Source organism: Vulpes lagopus, chromosome 8, assembly GCF_018345385.1.
Source record: "Vulpes lagopus strain Blue_001 chromosome 8, ASM1834538v1, whole genome shotgun sequence".
NCBI lineage: Eukaryota > Metazoa > Chordata > Mammalia > Carnivora > Canidae > Vulpes > Vulpes lagopus.
In genome coordinates this window covers 85,922,355-85,939,546 of record NC_054831.1, presented here as the reverse complement: position 1 = coordinate 85,939,546, position 17,192 = coordinate 85,922,355, and the positions used below count along the sequence as shown (strand labels likewise).

The 17,192-nt window shown below is 40.7% G+C and overlaps 1 protein-coding gene across 3 annotated transcripts in view; it reads left to right on the top strand.

Annotated features, from left to right (window-relative positions):
• DIAPH1 (diaphanous related formin 1) overlaps positions 1-17,192 on the top strand; it is a 102,681-nt gene that overhangs the window by 30,010 nt on the left and 55,479 nt on the right. For 2 of the 3 annotated variants that reach the window (XM_041766873.1, XM_041766875.1), the window contains exons 2-15: positions 938-964; positions 1,920-2,075; positions 4,528-4,629; positions 4,983-5,113; positions 5,308-5,394; positions 6,374-6,437; positions 7,636-7,775; positions 9,002-9,110; positions 10,436-10,546; positions 10,720-10,838; positions 11,475-11,591; positions 12,197-12,312; positions 13,020-13,084; positions 14,843-15,022. In XM_041766873.1, coding sequence (XP_041622807.1) covers positions 938-964; positions 1,920-2,075; positions 4,528-4,629; positions 4,983-5,113; positions 5,308-5,394; positions 6,374-6,437; positions 7,636-7,775; positions 9,002-9,110; positions 10,436-10,546; positions 10,720-10,838; positions 11,475-11,591; positions 12,197-12,312; positions 13,020-13,084; positions 14,843-15,022 — 1,524 coding nt within the window. The remainder of the gene's footprint in view (positions 1-937; positions 965-1,919; positions 2,076-4,527; positions 4,630-4,982; positions 5,114-5,307; positions 5,395-6,373; positions 6,438-7,635; positions 7,776-9,001; positions 9,111-10,435; positions 10,547-10,719; positions 10,839-11,474; positions 11,592-12,196; positions 12,313-13,019; positions 13,085-14,842; positions 15,023-17,192) is intronic. The other variant, XM_041766874.1, reaches the window with a different exon arrangement.

Here is a 17,192-nt window from a genome sequence, read left to right as displayed (position 1 = left end):
TTAAAGATTTTATTTATTTATTCATGGGAGACATAGAGAGAGAGAGAGAGAGAGAGAGAGAGAGAGAGAGAGAGGCAGAGACAGGCAGAGGGAGAAGCAGGCTCCTTGCAGGGAGCCGGACGTGGGACTCGATCCCGGGTCTCCAGGATCATGCCCTGGGCGGAAGTCAGTGCTAAGCCACTGAGCCACCTGGGCTGCCCAGAAATAACACATTTAGTTTTAATGCTCTTGGAGTAGCTGTAAGTCCATTTAATTTCTCTGTGTAATTAATTGTTACCCACTGTATGGTACCAGGTTATCTATTCTATTCTTGATGACTCTTTGGATTGTTTTCTGTTTTAGATACTAGAGTATTGCTGCAAACATTCTTGTTATATATACATCCTGGTACATACATGCAAGTTTCTGCAGGGTAGATTTATAGAAATTGATGTGTTGAGTTGTGTATATATATGTATTTAACTTTACTAGATAACGTCATGCTACTTTCCAAAGTGGACATTGCACTTTACATTACCACTGATAGCGTATGAGAGCTCCTGCTGATCTACAACCAGAGAGACCTGAAAATGTTTGCCAGTCCTGAGAGTGGGAAGCGATATTTCATTGTGGTTTTAGTTAGCATTTCCTTGTTTACTAATGAAGTTGAACATGTTTCATAGGCATATTGGTCCTCAGATTTAGAGTCTTTGCAGTTCTCTACTTGTTTTGCCCACTAAAGAGTCATATGTTAGTGACCTTAAAACTCCTTCATGCCCCTTGCACAAGAGAATGTGCTAAGGAATAGTTTGCTGAAATCTTCTAGCTTGTAGAAAGTAGCTTAGATCCTTTCAACTTACTCTTTTTTCCCCCCAACCCATCAGGTGTTTGGGAGGTTCCCTGGAATTTCACTGATCTATCTTTTCTTCCTTCTCCCTCCTTTTTTCCTGTTTCCTAGACTCTGAAGCGGCTCATGGCAGATGAGGTAAGGAAATTTTAAGTATGTGCATGTTCTAGCAAATTTCCTTCACTGTGATACTTACTATTTGTCATAACTTTGACTTTCTGTAACTCGAAATGGTGATATTGGTTCTATTCTCAGAACCTCCCAAAGCTTTTTCCTAACTCTTTGCTCTGTGTTTGGCCCATTGCATGCATTCCCCTGGGATATTCATTGGCTTCCAAGGGTAGGCATGTTCTTTAAACTCATAACTGACTTGCAGTCTGAATACTACTTCTATCACTTAAAGTCCCACAGTGCTTGAAGATACTGTCATTTTCAAACAGGTAGAGCTAACAAGCTGCAGCTTATTGGTGGCTCTTTGGTTTGAGCATCTGTACTTGAGGTTTGGGGAATGGTTCATGAATCTTTGGTTAGCACAGAGGTGGCATATATACCTCTGAAGTACACTGTATTCTTTGCAGAAGGGATTTTGAAGACTGTATATTGAACTTTTGCTGCCTGCATAACAGGGGTTTTAGAGTATACAGAAGAAAAAAAAAGTAATGGTTCCTGGTTTTAAGGCATTTGTTTATTCTGCATAACTTACATCTACTAAATTCTATGGTCATACTCAACCTCTGGAAGGGAGGGATCCTCTGAGGGAAAGAAATGGCATTTTATTCAGATAATTCTATACATGAGTTTTGTATTGCTGGAAGACTTAGAAATGGCAGGAGAGCTCAAGAACAAAGTTTTCTCTTTGTAGAGAGGTTTCAAATCCTAATACTTCAGTCCTCTTATCTTTGGATGAAGATGAGAGTACAGTCAGTGTACTAAATTAGATGAGAGATTTCTTGTTTTTATGTCAGAAGACTTGAAGTGCCCACAAACCAGAGGAACCATGCACAAATAAGAAGTTCGAAAATTGGCTACTTCATGTGTGGTTTGTTGTGCAAATGAAAATGGATCGCTGCTAATACTTTTTTCTCTTTCTCAGCTGGAGAGATTTACCAGCATGAGAATTAAGAAGGAGAAGGAAAAGCCCAATTCTGCTCATAGAAATTCCTCTGCATCATATGGGGATGACCCCACAGCACAGTCATTGCAAGACGTTTCAGATGAGCAAGTTCTAGTACTCTTTGAACAGATGCTGGTAAGTTTCCCCACCTCAAAATATTCCTTTTTTTTTTTTTTTCTGAAAATGCATTTGTGGGTGTGGTGGGCACTCTTTTGGGCATGATCCCCCTTAATTGGCTCTTAATTATGAAGAATTTCAGGCTTAACAGAGAACTTAAGGGATCCCTGGGTGGCGCAGCGGTTTGGTGCCTGCCTTTGGCCCAGGGCGCGATCCTGGAGACCCGGGATCGAATCCCACATCAGGCTCCCGGTGCATGGAGCCTGCTTCTCCCTCCGCCTGTGTCTCTGCCTCTCTCTCTCTCTCTGTGACTATCATAAATAAATAAAAAAAATTAAAAAAAAAAAAAAAAAAAAAAAAACAGAGAACTTAATAGTCCTATTAACAAAGTGGCTAAATATACACCCACCTGTCCATAGAAAATTTCTAGCAAATTTCCTTCACTGTGATACTTACCATTTGTCATGACTTTGACTTTCTGCAACTTGAAATGGTGATATTGGTTCTCAGAACCTTCCAAAGCAATCGATGAGTTAGGCTTGGAAATACCTGATCAGTGACCACTTTGTTAATGTCCTTCTGCACAGCAGTATGTTAGTTACAAAGACATAAAGTGAGTGGAGCAACTCATGTGGTAGTGTGGAGACCACCTTTGGGTTAGCCAGGGTAAAGTTTTAGAGCATTAACCATGAATTTTATACAAAAAGAGACTGAGGAATGGAAAGGCACTTCTATTTAGTGGTGAATCTGAAAAGAAAATTCTGATGCTGTAATTCCTAGAAGATCTTTGAAGATTGTGGCCAAAGTCAGTTGAGTAATGAAGTACTCATTGTGGCTTTCCTGTCCTCAGTGAGGGACATTGAGTGAGCAGGACCCTCAGTGAATGTGCTGTAGTGCTAAGTCTTGTAAAGTTTGGAGTACATGGTTCCAAAGCTTCATAAGACCTGTTTGTTGCCTGAATAGTTTCAGATGCAAACAGAGACTAGTAGCAGACCTAACTTAATTAAAAGCATGTTTTTTTTTTTTTTTTTTTTTAAGATTTTATTTACTCATGAGAGTAAATACACACACACACACACAGAGGCAGAGACACAGGCAGAGGGAGAAACAGGCTCCATGCAGGAAGCCTGACGTGGGACTCCATCCCGGATCCCCAGGATCACACCCTGGGCTAAAGGTGGCGCTAAACCGCTGAGCCACCCAGGCTGCCCTGGGATAAGAATTTTTAACGCTGGGCCTGGTATGTAGTAAACACTAAGCCAGTACTATTTTTTTTTTTTTTTTCACTACAGCTTTCAGTTTTTCTCTCAGTCCAAGTACTGTAAGAACTAAGACCATCCCTTGGACTTGGATTGCAAATGTATGTGTCTTTAGGGCCAGGGAGGCGGCAGGAATAAGGCCAGATAGCAGATGAAAAGAAGAGGAGACTGTGGCCAAATGCAGAAGAACTTTGGGCCTTTCTGTTAGGAAGGCCAACTGTGATTCAGTGCCAATAGCTTTTGTAGCACTCCAGTTGGAAAAGCTAGCCCAATAGTGTCAGATATTTTTATTTTTCTAAAGAAGCCAGAAATCTTTAATTCTTGAAAACCAGTAATTCTTTAATAGAATTGCCTATCATGGCCAGCATTCAGATTTCACCAGTTGGGTCATTATTTTTTTTTTTTTCAGTTGGGTCATTTTTAAAAAACTGTTCATTCAAATCACAATTCCAGATAAGGTCTCTTGTACTAATGTTCTTTTTAAGTTTTATTTCATCAGAGTTTTTCATCCTTTTTTTTTTTTTTTAAAGATTTTATTTATTTATTCATGAGAAACACAGAGAGAGAGGGAGGCAGGGACAGGCAGAGGGAGAAGCAGGCTCAATGCAGGGAGCCTGATATAGGACGCAATCTGGGGACTCCAGCATCATCCAGAAGAGATTTCTAAGATCATCCCAAGTACAGGATGTTTGGGTGGCTCAGCAGTTGAACGTCTGCCTTTTGTACAAGGCGTGATCCCAGTCCCGGGATAGAGTCCCGTATCAGTCTCCTTGCAAGGAGCCTACTTCTCCCTCTGCCTGTGTCTCTGCCTCTCTTTCTCTCTCTCTGTGTCTCATGAAAAAAATAAAAATCTTAAAAAAAAAAAAAAAAGACCATCCCAAGTACAAAAAACATTCTATGTGCTTTTCTTTCAATAATAAAAAATAAATTTTTCATCTATCATCTTAATATTTAAGAAAAACATTAAATGTATAAAAGTGTCTGTAAGAATTTATGCTAAAATGTTAACCATTAACATTTATCCCTGAGGAATTTTCATTATCTGCAATATGTAATAGATTAAATCTCAAGGGATCAGGAACACTTTACTTATTCAGTAAGCATTTGATGTGTTTAACTCTTTACTAAGTATACTAAATATTAAACACTGAAAACTTATAAGGACTTTGATACAATTTTGTTTTTTCTTTTTTCTTTTTTTTCTCTACTAGCTGGATATGAATCTGAACGAGGAGAAACAGCAGCCTTTGAGGGAGAAGGACATTATCATCAAGAGGGAGATGGTGTCCCAATACTTGCACACCTCTAAGGCTGTGAGTCCTGGGGCAGGTACCCATGACATGGGAGACTCTGCCCTTATCTTGGACCTGTTTGTTTTACCAATTTTATAAAACATTTTATGCCTTCATCACTCTTACTTTATTCTGTCACACAAGCCTACTCATGTTTTACTCTCATTCGAGTTAGCGTCATTGACATACTTTTTGCCTGATTTAGTCTTCATGAAGTGCATATGGGGAATAGGATATGTATGTATGTATACATATGTATATCATACATATGTATGATGTGTGTCTTCCTTGATATTCAGAAGGTAATGACTAATGCTAGTCCAGTTTATGACTGGGTCCAGTGTTGACTAATTTCTCCATATGCTCCCATCTAGGGCATGAGCCAGAAGGAGAGCTCTAGGTCTGCCATGATGTACATTCAGGAGTTGAGGTCAGGCTTGCGGGATATGCCTCTGCTCACCTGCCTGGAGTCCCTTCGTGTCTCCCTCAACAACAACCCCGTCAGGTAAGGATTCTGAGGTGGTAACAAGAGTAAGAACCCAAGGTTAAGGTTTACTGATGAGGATTGAAGATCAGAGGAGTCAGGGCATATGAGAGTTCTGGATTGGGAGGAAAGACTGTCAGGGTAGAATTTGTTTGGGTGAATAATTGCTGATTGATTTGATTTGATATTGCATTGTCTCTTTCAATTCCTTACAGCTGGGTGCAAACATTTGGTGCTGAGGGCCTGGCCTCTTTATTGGACATCCTTAAACGACTCCATGATGAGAAAGAGGAAAGTGCTGGGTGAGAACTTTGAACTTTTGACATCTTCCCGGTGAAGGGTAGTGGGGGACTTGACTGCTCTAAGGGAGAAAGTGGCACTAAAATGAGAAGTTGTGGACCAGAATATGCTTTTAGTTGAGAACAGGGTTTGTCTTTGAGCAAACTAGAGGATGACTGATGATTATAGACACAGGAAAGAGAAGAGGAACACCGTGCATAGCACAGGCTGTGGACCACACTGTGGGTCTTGCAGCAAAGGTTCTTACCCGATGGGAAGTGGGCTCGGAGTTCATTCAGAGCTCCTCTGGGACCTCTTCTTGGGGACTGACTAACTTACTTTCTTTCTTTCTTTTTAAGATTTTATTTATTCATGAGAGAGACAGAGAGACAGAGACATAGGCAGAGGGAGAAGCAGGCTCCCTATAGGAAGCCCGATGCAGGACTTGATCCCAGGACCCTAGGATCACACCCTGAGCCAAAGGCAGACTCTCAACCACTGAGCCACTCAGGCATCCCTTTCTAACAGTCTTTAGGGTTGGAATAGTTCTCAGGATATCTTGGGCTGTCTTAGGCTACATTGAAGTCAGCCTGACCCACAGTGACTTCTCTATTTCTTGAGATCTTTCCAAAACAAAACACAAGGCCTATACTTCCTGAATGAACAGGCTTAAAACCTTTGATGTAGTGAAGCAAGCAATAATAGATAGGATGTTATCCTGATTAGATTTAGCACTTAGAAAGAAGTCTAGGGAGTTAAACAGAAGATTTTAATGTTGTACTAAATTCTGTGATTACGAGAAGATTAACCAAAGATCTGATGGTGGCAATCCCTCTTCAACCACCTGTTTTTGCCAGTGCTTCAAGACAAATTGCTGTGTGCTAGAATTTACTCAGCTACTAGTTGGGGATGTTCTAAAGACCTGTGTTGTAAAATAGAAAAGTCAAATGGGAGAGGTCTATACAATAAAGGGAACTCACTGATTATGTCTTCTACATACAGAAGCTACGACAGTCGTAACAAGCATGAGATCATCCGTTGCTTGAAAGCGTTTATGAATAATAAGGTGAGATTTTTCCCATTCTCATTCCAACCTGCATCATGAACCCTATGTTTTCTTCTCTATTGGCAAATTCCAAAAGGGCCTGGGGTTATGAGCTTTAAGACTTCTAGCTTTCCCTTTTAGTATTAGGACTTTTTGATTGCCACATAGGTATGTCTCTATGGACCATTTTTCCCAGTTCTGATGTCTGTTTCAGAACATAGGCTCACTGTCCTTCCTTTTTTTTATACTTTGTTTTGCTAATGCTTGTGAATTTCCTGATCTGTATTTATTGATTTTGGAAGGTTTATTTTTCTCTGCTTATTAGTTTGTTTTCCATACTGTTCCTACTTTAGAATCAACCTACCAACCTTCCTTCTTCACTCCTTTCTTTCTTCCTGGCTTCCTTTCTTGCTTTCTTGCATGCTTTCTTTCTTCCTTTCTTTCTTTTCTTATTTGAACTCAAGACTCTCACAGTTGTTTGTTCCAGAATGCAGATCTATCTTCCTCATTGTTTAATTTTGTTACAGTTAACTTATTTCATTGGATGTGAGGGGACATTTAAAAGAAATAAAAGAATCAAAGATTTTTATTCTTAAAGACCTATAATTGTGTTGTATCGAATGTAAAATTGTGTTGTATCTATGCTCTTATCTATTTAGCTGTGGAAGAGGTCTGCCTCTGTATTAGTTTGCTGTGGCTGCTATAACAAAGTACTACACATTGTGTATTCAACAACAGAAATTTATTGTCTCATAGTTCGTGGAGGCCCTAAATCTAAGATCAGGGTGTTGTTAGGATCGAGTCCTTCCAAGGGCTGTGAGGGAGACTATGGTCCATGCCTCTCTCTTGGCTTCTGGTAGCTTGTTTGCAATATCTGGCATTCCATGGCTTTTTGATACCTCATCCCAATGTCTGCCTTCATGTTCACAAGGTATTCTTGTGTGTGTGTTCTGTGTCAACATGTTTCCATGTTATAGGGACAACAGTCATATTGGATTAAGGGTCCATCCTACTCTAGTAAGACCTTGTTGTAACTTAAGCAATTGAATCTACCAATGACCCTATTTCCAAATGAGGTAATATTCTAAGGTATTGGGGGTTAGGACTTCAACATAAGAATTTAGAGGGAAACACCATTCAGCCCATAACAGTTCCTAAGTTTGTCCCTGGTTAGATGCTGTCATCATTAAGCCTCCCTTCTCTGTTCTTGTCCTACCAGTTTGGAATTAAGACCATGCTGGAAGCAGAAGAAGGAATCCTGCTGCTGGTCAGAGCCATGGATCCTGCTGTCCCCAACATGATGATTGATGCAGCTAAGCTGCTTTCTGCTCTTTGTATCTTACCGCAGCCAGAGGACATGTATGTGACTGGGTTATAGCTCTTCTACATTCTCTTTTTTACCATCTTCCCTAGTCTAGAGGAAAATTGAGTTGCTTGGGTATCCACTTTGTCTTGAATACTAGGTAAGACCAAGGCATGAACACTGTGAATCGTAATGTTTAAGAAGGATCATGAGGTGTTTAGTGCTGTCCTTAGTGTACTTCTGGTTATCAGAGGGGTAATCTGTAGGGCATCTCCTAGAGCTCCATTAACGTCTATGTTACCTAGAACTGGGGTTGCTTTTACTTTGCTTTTCTTAAATTCAGAAGTAATACAACTTTATTTTTTTAACTCAAACAATATAGAAACATATAAAATGAAATTTAACAGCCTCATCCCTTCTGTAAATCCTGTTTCTGCAGAGGTAACCAGTGTTAATGGCTTGGTATAGTCTCATAGATTTTTTTACTAGTACAAACAAATTGTATTTCTGGCTTCTAAGATATTTTCTGCCACTCCTGAAGATGGTATCTTAGAACTAAGGAAAGATGGCTTATACCTATAAAACAAATCACATGCATAGGATAGATTTTTATTGTTGTGGAGCAGTTTGGTTTAATAAAAACTGAATCATATCATTTGTTTCCTCTCACCCCCTTTTTTTTAAATTTTTTAATTTAACAATTAGTGTTGAACATTTTTCTGTTTTGGTACTTAGAGATCTACCTTATCTTTAGTGGCTGTTTAGGATTCCATAGTATGTATATCCCATAATTTATTTGTTTCCCCATTGTTAGACTTTTTAGGTAGACAATTTTTTGTTTTTTCTTAGCAGATTCTGGCCCTGCTTTAGGTGATAAGTTGTTTTACTATTACAGATGATGTTTGTACATATGTTCCTTTCACATTTATGAATAAGTTTCTAGAAGTAAGCCAAATGTTATGTGCATTTAAAACTGGTAATATTAACTACCCCTCCAAAACTTAAACAGTTTATGCTCCATAGAACGAGTGTCTTAATTTGGTATCCATAGATAGGAGTCTAAGAATAGGGTTTTAGGGAATACATTTTTCTGAGGAGATTGTCCTTAGTTTTCAGTAGATTCTGGTCCCTACCCTAGGTGATGAGGAGAATAATGTTGGAAGTCTGATGTTTGATAATGTTCTATTTCCTAACCGATCTGTGCCTCTGTATAATCTATTGGTTGTGCCTGTCTGTGTCAGAGCACCTGGACATTTCTCTCCCTTTCCTTTCTCCTGGGCAGGAATGAGAGAGTTTTGACAGCGATGACAGAAAGAGCTGAGATGGATGAGGTGGAACGTTTCCAGCCATTGTTGGATGGATTAAAAAGTGGGACCTCCATTGCACTCAAGGCAAGTATATCCTCTGAAACTGGGCCCAAGAATAAAATTCAAGATGGAAGGACTTAGGTTCGTTTGGAATAGTTCCCAGCTATAGGCATACCTTGAAGATACTGCAGGTTTGCTTCCAGAACACTACAATAAAACAAATATCTTAGTAAAGTGAGTTAAATGAATTCTTTGGTTTCCCAGTTTCATGCATGTAAAGTTATGTTTACTCTATACCGTAGTCATGTGTGCTGTAGTATTAGGTCTACAACAACACTCTACCTACCTTAATTACTTTGCTTAAAAATGTAACTATCATACAGGCTTTCAGCAAGTCATAATCACTGATTACAGATAACCATAACAAATAAAATAATGAAAAAGTTTTAAATACTCTGAGAATTACCAAAATATGACACAGAGACAAGAAGTAAGCAAGTGCTATTGGAAAATCAGCACTGGGGGCAGCCTGGGTCGCTCAGCAGTTTAGTGCTGCCTTCAGCCCAGGGTCTGATCCTGGAGACCCGGGATCCAGTCCCACGTCAGGCTCCCTGCATGGAGCCTGCTTCTCCCTCTGCTGTGTCTCTGCCTCTCTCTCTCTCTCTCTCTCTCTCTGTCTCTCTCCATCTCTCATGAATAAATAAATAAAATCTAAAAAAAAGGGAAAATCAGCACTGATAAATTTGCTTGACATGGGGTTGCCACAGACCTTCAGTTAGTAGGAAAAATGCACTACATAGAGCAGTGCAATAAAGTGAAGCGCACAATGAAACAAATTTGCCTGTATATATTTCAGGATTTGTTCTGAAGGGAAGATGATTATCCTTCTCTCCAAGAAGGCAAAGAAAAAGCAGCTTTCCTTATTTTGAGATGGGGGAAAGGGCATGCTATGTATTTATATGCTAGGAAAGCCAAGGCCAAGAACAAAGTATACCATCAAATCCTTGGAATCAGTTAGACCTCTGAGCTCTAGACCTGGGTTCAAATGAGGTCTTACTGCTCTAGCAGAAAGTTTTTGTAGTTTTGTACTACATCTTCTTTTTTTTTTTTTTTTAATATTTTATTTATTTATTTATTCATGAGAGACACAGAGACACAGAGAGATAGAGAGATGCAGAGACATAGGCAGAGGGAGAAGCAGGCTCCGTGCAGGGAGCCCGACGTGAGACTTGATCCCGGATCTCCAGAATCAGCCCCTGGGCTGAAGGTGGCACTAAACCACTGGGCCACCCAGGCTGCCCCTGTACTACATTTTCTACATTACATTACAATCAGTACGCATGTAAAGAAAATGGAATCTGGATCTCTAGAAGTCTACAATGACATACTGCTGAATTTTCTCATTTTAGGTGGGCTGCCTTCAGCTGATCAATGCTCTCATCACACCAGCAGAAGAACTTGACTTCCGAGTTCACATTCGAAGTGAACTGATGCGCCTGGGGCTGCATCAGGTGTTGCAGGTGAGATTCAGCTCTTTGTTAGGACAGCCACACTGTGTCCTGCTTGCTCTGATAGCCCTGTCATTTCTGGTGTAACTTCAGCTTTCAATTTAAGAACCAGGCTGAAAGGCTTGGGTTTCTAGCCAGCATAGGACACTTCTGGGTTCCCTGACTTGTACTTTTGTCATTGACAGGACCTTCGAGAAATTGAAAATGATGATATGAGAGTGCAACTAACTGTGTTTGATGAACAAGGAGAAGAAGATTCCTATGACCTAAAGGGACGGCTAGATGACATTCGAATGGAGATGGAATATCCTTTTTATGGACTGGGTTCAAGACATATGAGACATTTAGTGTAGATCCCTGAGGACTCAGAACAGGGCATCAGCCTGTGTATCTTCTCAGTAGGTAAGGCAGATGTCTTTTGATTGCAGTCGGCTTTATTTACCTCAACTTGAAGCAGAGAAATGAGGAAAGTGATCTGAGGATTCCTCAACATGGAAGTAACTATCAAAATGAGTATGAACCTCCTAGAACATGAGATCTTAGCTTACTAAAGTATAGAGCTAGCCTTTGGAGAACATGTACAAGTTGGGGAGTGGGCTTGTAATTTGCTTTCTTCTCAGTGTCCCTGAGACTGACAGAGGGAGTAGTTTGGCTGCATATTGCTATTTGACACAGGTGACTTGTAGGCAGTTATCTTTTCTGCCTACTGCTTTATCTTCAAGCCAAGTACTGGCAATCCTCTTATCTCCATGTATAGTATACCCAACTCACCAGTCCTTTGGCCTGAGGAAGTTTATGGAACTAAAAATTTTGGGTAATGTTTATAAGAGAAATGACTGTTAGAAGTGGCATTTTGTGACTTTTACCAAGAGTAGGGCAATCCACCTGTCAACATGGTTTCTAAAAAATATGCTTTCCTTAGCCTCTTCCTCTTTTCCACTGACTTCAGTGATGTCTTCCAGATTCTCTTAAACACAGTGAAAGATTCAAAGGCAGAGCCACACTTCCTGTCCATCCTGCAGCACTTGCTCTTGGTCCGAAATGACTATGAGGCCAGGTAAGATGGTATACTTGTGAGAAGTATTGAATTTGAGCCTAAGTAGAGAGAGCAAAATCCTTAAATTCAAAGACTGTCTCTAAAGGGGAAAAAAGGGACAAAGACAAGGATTACAGTTCATTTTTAGTCACATATAAAAGGAGTTATCAGTTGTCCTTTTAATCTGACTGAATGGCATCCTTATGGAAGTGGTCAGAATGTATAAGGTAAAATGTGCTTCGTTTTTTGAAGAGGGGAGGTAAGGTGGAGTAAAGATGATAATCAGGGGAGGTACCATATAAGGTTCTTTCAGGTTGCCTAGCACTAGAGATTCAGCAGCTAGCTATCACAGAAAGGATCAAGTCTGACTTTTAGATGGGAAATGATTGGCACCAGATGGTAGATGGCAACAAGTTTTGATTATCTAAAGTAGATGGAATAGCTGTTGTAGAAGAGGGAGTTTCCTAGCATGGCAGCGGACTTCTGTTAGTTTTATGAGACGGTCTTTTAGGGAACACTTCTCAGGTCCCTCTGTTATGAAAGCAGTTAACTTTTCCTAATCCTGAATGCTTCTGAAAATTATATTTTGGTTTTCCTCTAATAACCTTGTTCTCTTCCTTCCATAGACCTCAGTACTATAAGTTGATTGAAGAATGTATTTCTCAGATAGTTTTGCATAAGAATGGGGCTGATCCTGACTTCAAGTGCCGACACCTCCAGATTGATATTGAGGGGTTGATTGGTAAGTATATTCTTCTGTCTGGCTCCTTAAAACCATATTCTACCTTCCATTTTTTTTTATCTTCCAGTGAAATTTTTAGAGAAGATATCTTTCTAGTTTCCAGGTATTTCTGTTTTTATCTTTAGGTGTTAACCAACATCTATACTAGGAATATAGAGACCTTTGGTTTAGTGTTTCATAAATGTAAAAATTTACCCCCGCTCACACATCACCCCACTTTTTTTTTTTTTTTTTTTTTTTTATGATAGTCACAGAGAGAGAGAGAGAGAGAGGCAGAGACACAGGCAGAGGGAGAAGCAGGCTCCATGCACCGGGAGCCCGATGTGGGATTCGATTCCGGGTCTCCAGGATCGCGCCCTGGGCCAAAGGCAGGCGCCAAACCGCTGCGCCACCCAGGGATCCCAACCCCACTTTTTGAAGGGACTTTACCTGTTATCTTTGCCTCCTGCTGGTCTCGGATATTCTTAAGTACCCCTTGTGGGCACTCTCCCAGCCACCCAGCATGGTAGCCTTACTGCATAAAAGGCGCTCAGAAATTGCATGTTGAACTAAAGATTTATTTCTTTGCTTACCGCAGAACATTTTAAGAAGGATAATAAAAATAAGGAAATGGACAAAAGACTGCCCTTTTGTTATATTGAAGGGGTGTAGGTAGTGAGGGAAAGATGAGAGGATAGTAGCTTCACTTATTGACTTCTTCTTTTCAGATCAAATGATTGATAAAACAAAGGTGGAGAAATCTGAAGCCAAAGCTACAGAGCTGGAAAAAAAGGTATGTGTGAGAGATCAAAAACATTGAGGCCTTTCTTTCTTTCTCCCTTTCCTTTCTTTTACTTTTTAAGGATTATGATTTTTTTCTGACATGTAAAACTGTTACCTGTGATATTTTGCAGGCATTCAGCACCCAGTAGCAGTTCCTAGGGGAAACCTTTCTGGTGTAGCTTAGTCACTGGAGAAACTAATATGGATATGATACTGAGGAGTTAGTAGTGTACAGTTCTTGAGCCCCTGGGTAGGACAAGAATGACAGATGACTCTTAACGTATAACAGTGACAGCTCTTGCAGTTTTGCTGGCATCTCAGGCTTCTTATCTCTAAAACAGGGACAGGTTTTTTTTTTTCCCCTCTTCATTTGTTAAGGACTTCCATTGTGGTTGACAGGGTTTTGCTCCTAGAGGCTAGGATTGTACACCATAGCTGCTCTGGTTTAAATGTCTTAACAATGTTAAATTTCTTTAAAATTTTAGGTTTATTTGTTGGGCTTTTTTTTGTCCCTCCCCAATCCCCCGTTTTTTTTAACAGAGAGTAGTGTGTGTGTGTGTGTGTGTGTGCGTGCGCGCGCGCGTGCAGGATGGGGGTGGGGAAGGGAGCAAAGGGAGAGGAAGAGAATCTTAGTATATGTGCTGCCTAAGGGAGTGTGAGAGGGAGAGAATCTTTAAATTTTTTATTTATTTATTTATTCATGAGAGATGCAGAGAGAGAGGGAGAGGGGCAGAGACACAGGTAGAGGGAGAAGCAGGCTCCACGCAGGGAGCCTGATGTGGGACTCGATCCCGGGGATCCAGGACCATGCCCTGGGCCGAAGGCAGCCTCTAAACTGCTGAGCCACCCAGGGATCCCCTAGAGGGAGAGAATCTTAAGTGTACTCTGCGATGAGCACAGAGCCCAAGGTAGGGCTCAATCTCATAATCCTGAGATCATGACCTGAGCTGAAATTAAGAGTGGGATGCTTGACCAACTAAGCCACTTAGGCATCCCTGTTTGTTTTTTAATTGAAATACAGTTGACACACAATGTTATGTTAGTTTTAGGGGCATAACATAGTGATTTGACAACTCTATACATTATGCTGTGCTCTCCACGAGTGTAGCTACCATCTGTCACCATACAACACTCTTATGATACCATTCACTGTATTCCCTGTGCCGTACCTTCTGCTCTCCATCACCTATTTTACCCATCTCCTACCCCCTTTCCCTCAGGTAAACACCTCTTTGTTCTCTGTATTTGTCAGTTCATTTCTGCTTTTTTTGTTCATTTATTTTGTTATTTATTTATTTACTCATGAGAGACCAAGAGAGGCAGAGACATAGGCAGAGAGAGATGCAGGCTCCATGTAGGGAGCCCGATGTTGGACTCGATCCCAGGACTCCAGGATCAGGCAGGCACTCAACCACTGAGCCAACTAGGCATCCTCCCATTGTTTTGTTTTTTAGATTCCACGTTTAAGTGAAATCATACAGTATTTGTCTTAGGTTGTTTTTATTTGTTTTTGTTGTTGTTGTTGTTGTTGTTGTTTTTATTTGTTAATCTAACTCCCCAAATTAGAAAGACTTGTAGAAATGATCCCCAGTTCCCCCTTCTTTAACCTTGATTTTAAGGTCAAAATTACGGTGGTCTTTTTCCCCAAGCATTTCCTGGGAAACTGAGCTCCTTAAAGAATTAGAACAAAGCAAAGAATTTTGGGAAGTAACACTGTTTCTTGCTGGAATGGGGAGCTCACTAGGGGCCTGATTCTTTTCTGCTTTAGCTGGACTCAGAGTTAACAGCCCGACATGAGCTACAGGTAGAAATGAAGAAGATGGAAAGTGACTTTGAGCAGAAGCTCCAGGATCTTCAGGGAGAAAAGGATGCCTTGGATTCTGAAAAGCAGCAGATTGCTACAGAGAAACAGGACTTGGAAGCAGAGGTGTCTCAGCTCACAGGAGAGGTAATGTCTGAGCAGGCAAGGCAGAGTGACCTCCAATGCCATCAGCAGCCTCATGACAGGCCTGTCTTACAGCAGGAGTCAATTATCTTACTCCAGGAGAGGGTTTGACTACCAGTAGGTGATCTAGTTAGATGATGCTTATTTTAAAAATCATTTACTTTTTTTTTTTTATTTATTTATTCATGAGAGACACAGAGACACAGAGAGATAGAGAGATGCAGAGACATAGGCAGAGGGAGAAGCAGGCTCCGTGCAGGGAGCCCCGACGTGAGACTTGATCCCGGATCTCCAGAATCAGCCCCTGGGCTGAAGGTGGCACTAAACCACTGGGCCACCCAGGCTGCCCCTGTACTACATTTTCTACATTACATTACAATCAGTACGCATGTAAAGAAAATGGAATCTGGATCTCTAGAAGTCTACAATGACATACTGCTGAATTTTCTCATTTTAGGTGGGCTGCCTTCAGCTGATCAATGCTCTCATCACACCAGCAGAAGAACTTGACTTCCGAGTTCACATTCGAAGTGAACTGATGCGCCTGGGGCTGCATCAGGTGTTGCAGGTGAGATTCAGCTCTTTGTTAGGACAGCCACACTGTGTCCTGCTTGCTCTGATAGCCCTGTCATTTCTGGTGTAACTTCAGCTTTCAATTTAAGAACCAGGCTGAAAGGCTTGGGTTTCTAGCCAGCATAGGACACTTCTGGGTTCCCTGACTTGTACTTTTGTCATTGACAGGACCTTCGAGAAATTGAAAATGATGATATGAGAGTGCAACTAACTGTGTTTGATGAACAAGGAGAAGAAGATTCCTATGACCTAAAGGGACGGCTAGATGACATTCGAATGGAGATGGAATATCCTTTTTATGGACTGGGTTCAAGACATATGAGACATTTAGTGTAGATCCCTGAGGACTCAGAACAGGGCATCAGCCTGTGTATCTTCTCAGTAGGTAAGGCAGATGTCTTTTGATTGCAGTCGGCTTTATTTACCTCAACTTGAAGCAGAGAAATGAGGAAAGTGATCTGAGGATTCCTCAACATGGAAGTAACTATCAAAATGAGTATGAACCTCCTAGAACATGAGATCTTAGCTTACTAAAGTATAGAGCTAGCCTTTGGAGAACATGTACAAGTTGGGGAGTGGGCTTGTAATTTGCTTTCTTCTCAGTGTCCCTGAGACTGACAGAGGGAGTAGTTTGGCTGCATATTGCTATTTGACACAGGTGACTTGTAGGCAGTTATCTTTTCTGCCTACTGCTTTATCTTCAAGCCAAGTACTGGCAATCCTCTTATCTCCATGTATAGTATACCCAACTCACCAGTCCTTTGGCCTGAGGAAGTTTATGGAACTAAAAATTTTGGGTAATGTTTATAAGAGAAATGACTGTTAGAAGTGGCATTTTGTGACTTTTACCAAGAGTAGGGCAATCCACCTGTCAACATGGTTTCTAAAAAATATGCTTTCCTTAGCCTCTTCCTCTTTTCCACTGACTTCAGTGATGTCTTCCAGATTCTCTTAAACACAGTGAAAGATTCAAAGGCAGAGCCACACTTCCTGTCCATCCTGCAGCACTTGCTCTTGGTCCGAAATGACTATGAGGCCAGGTAAGATGGTATACTTGTGAGAAGTATTGAATTTGAGCCTAAGTAGAGAGAGCAAAATCCTTAAATTCAAAGACTGTCTCTAAAGGGGAAAAAAGGGACAAAGACAAGGATTACAGTTCATTTTTAGTCACATATAAAAGGAGTTATCAGTTGTCCTTTTAATCTGACTGAATGGCATCCTTATGGAAGTGGTCAGAATGTATAAGGTAAAATGTGCTTCGTTTTTTGAAGAGGGGAGGTAAGGTGGAGTAAAGATGATAATCAGGGGAGGTACCATATAAGGTTCTTTCAGGTTGCCTAGCACTAGAGATTCAGCAGCTAGCTATCACAGAAAGGATCAAGTCTGACTTTTAGATGGGAAATGATTGGCACCAGATGGTAGATGGCAACAAGTTTTGATTATCTAAAGTAGATGGAATAGCTGTTGTAGAAGAGGGAGTTTCCTAGCATGGCAGCGGACTTCTGTTAGTTTTATGAGACGGTCTTTTAGGGAACACTTCTCAGGTCCCTCTGTTATGAAAGCAGTTAACTTTTCCTAATCCTGAATGCTTCTGAAAATT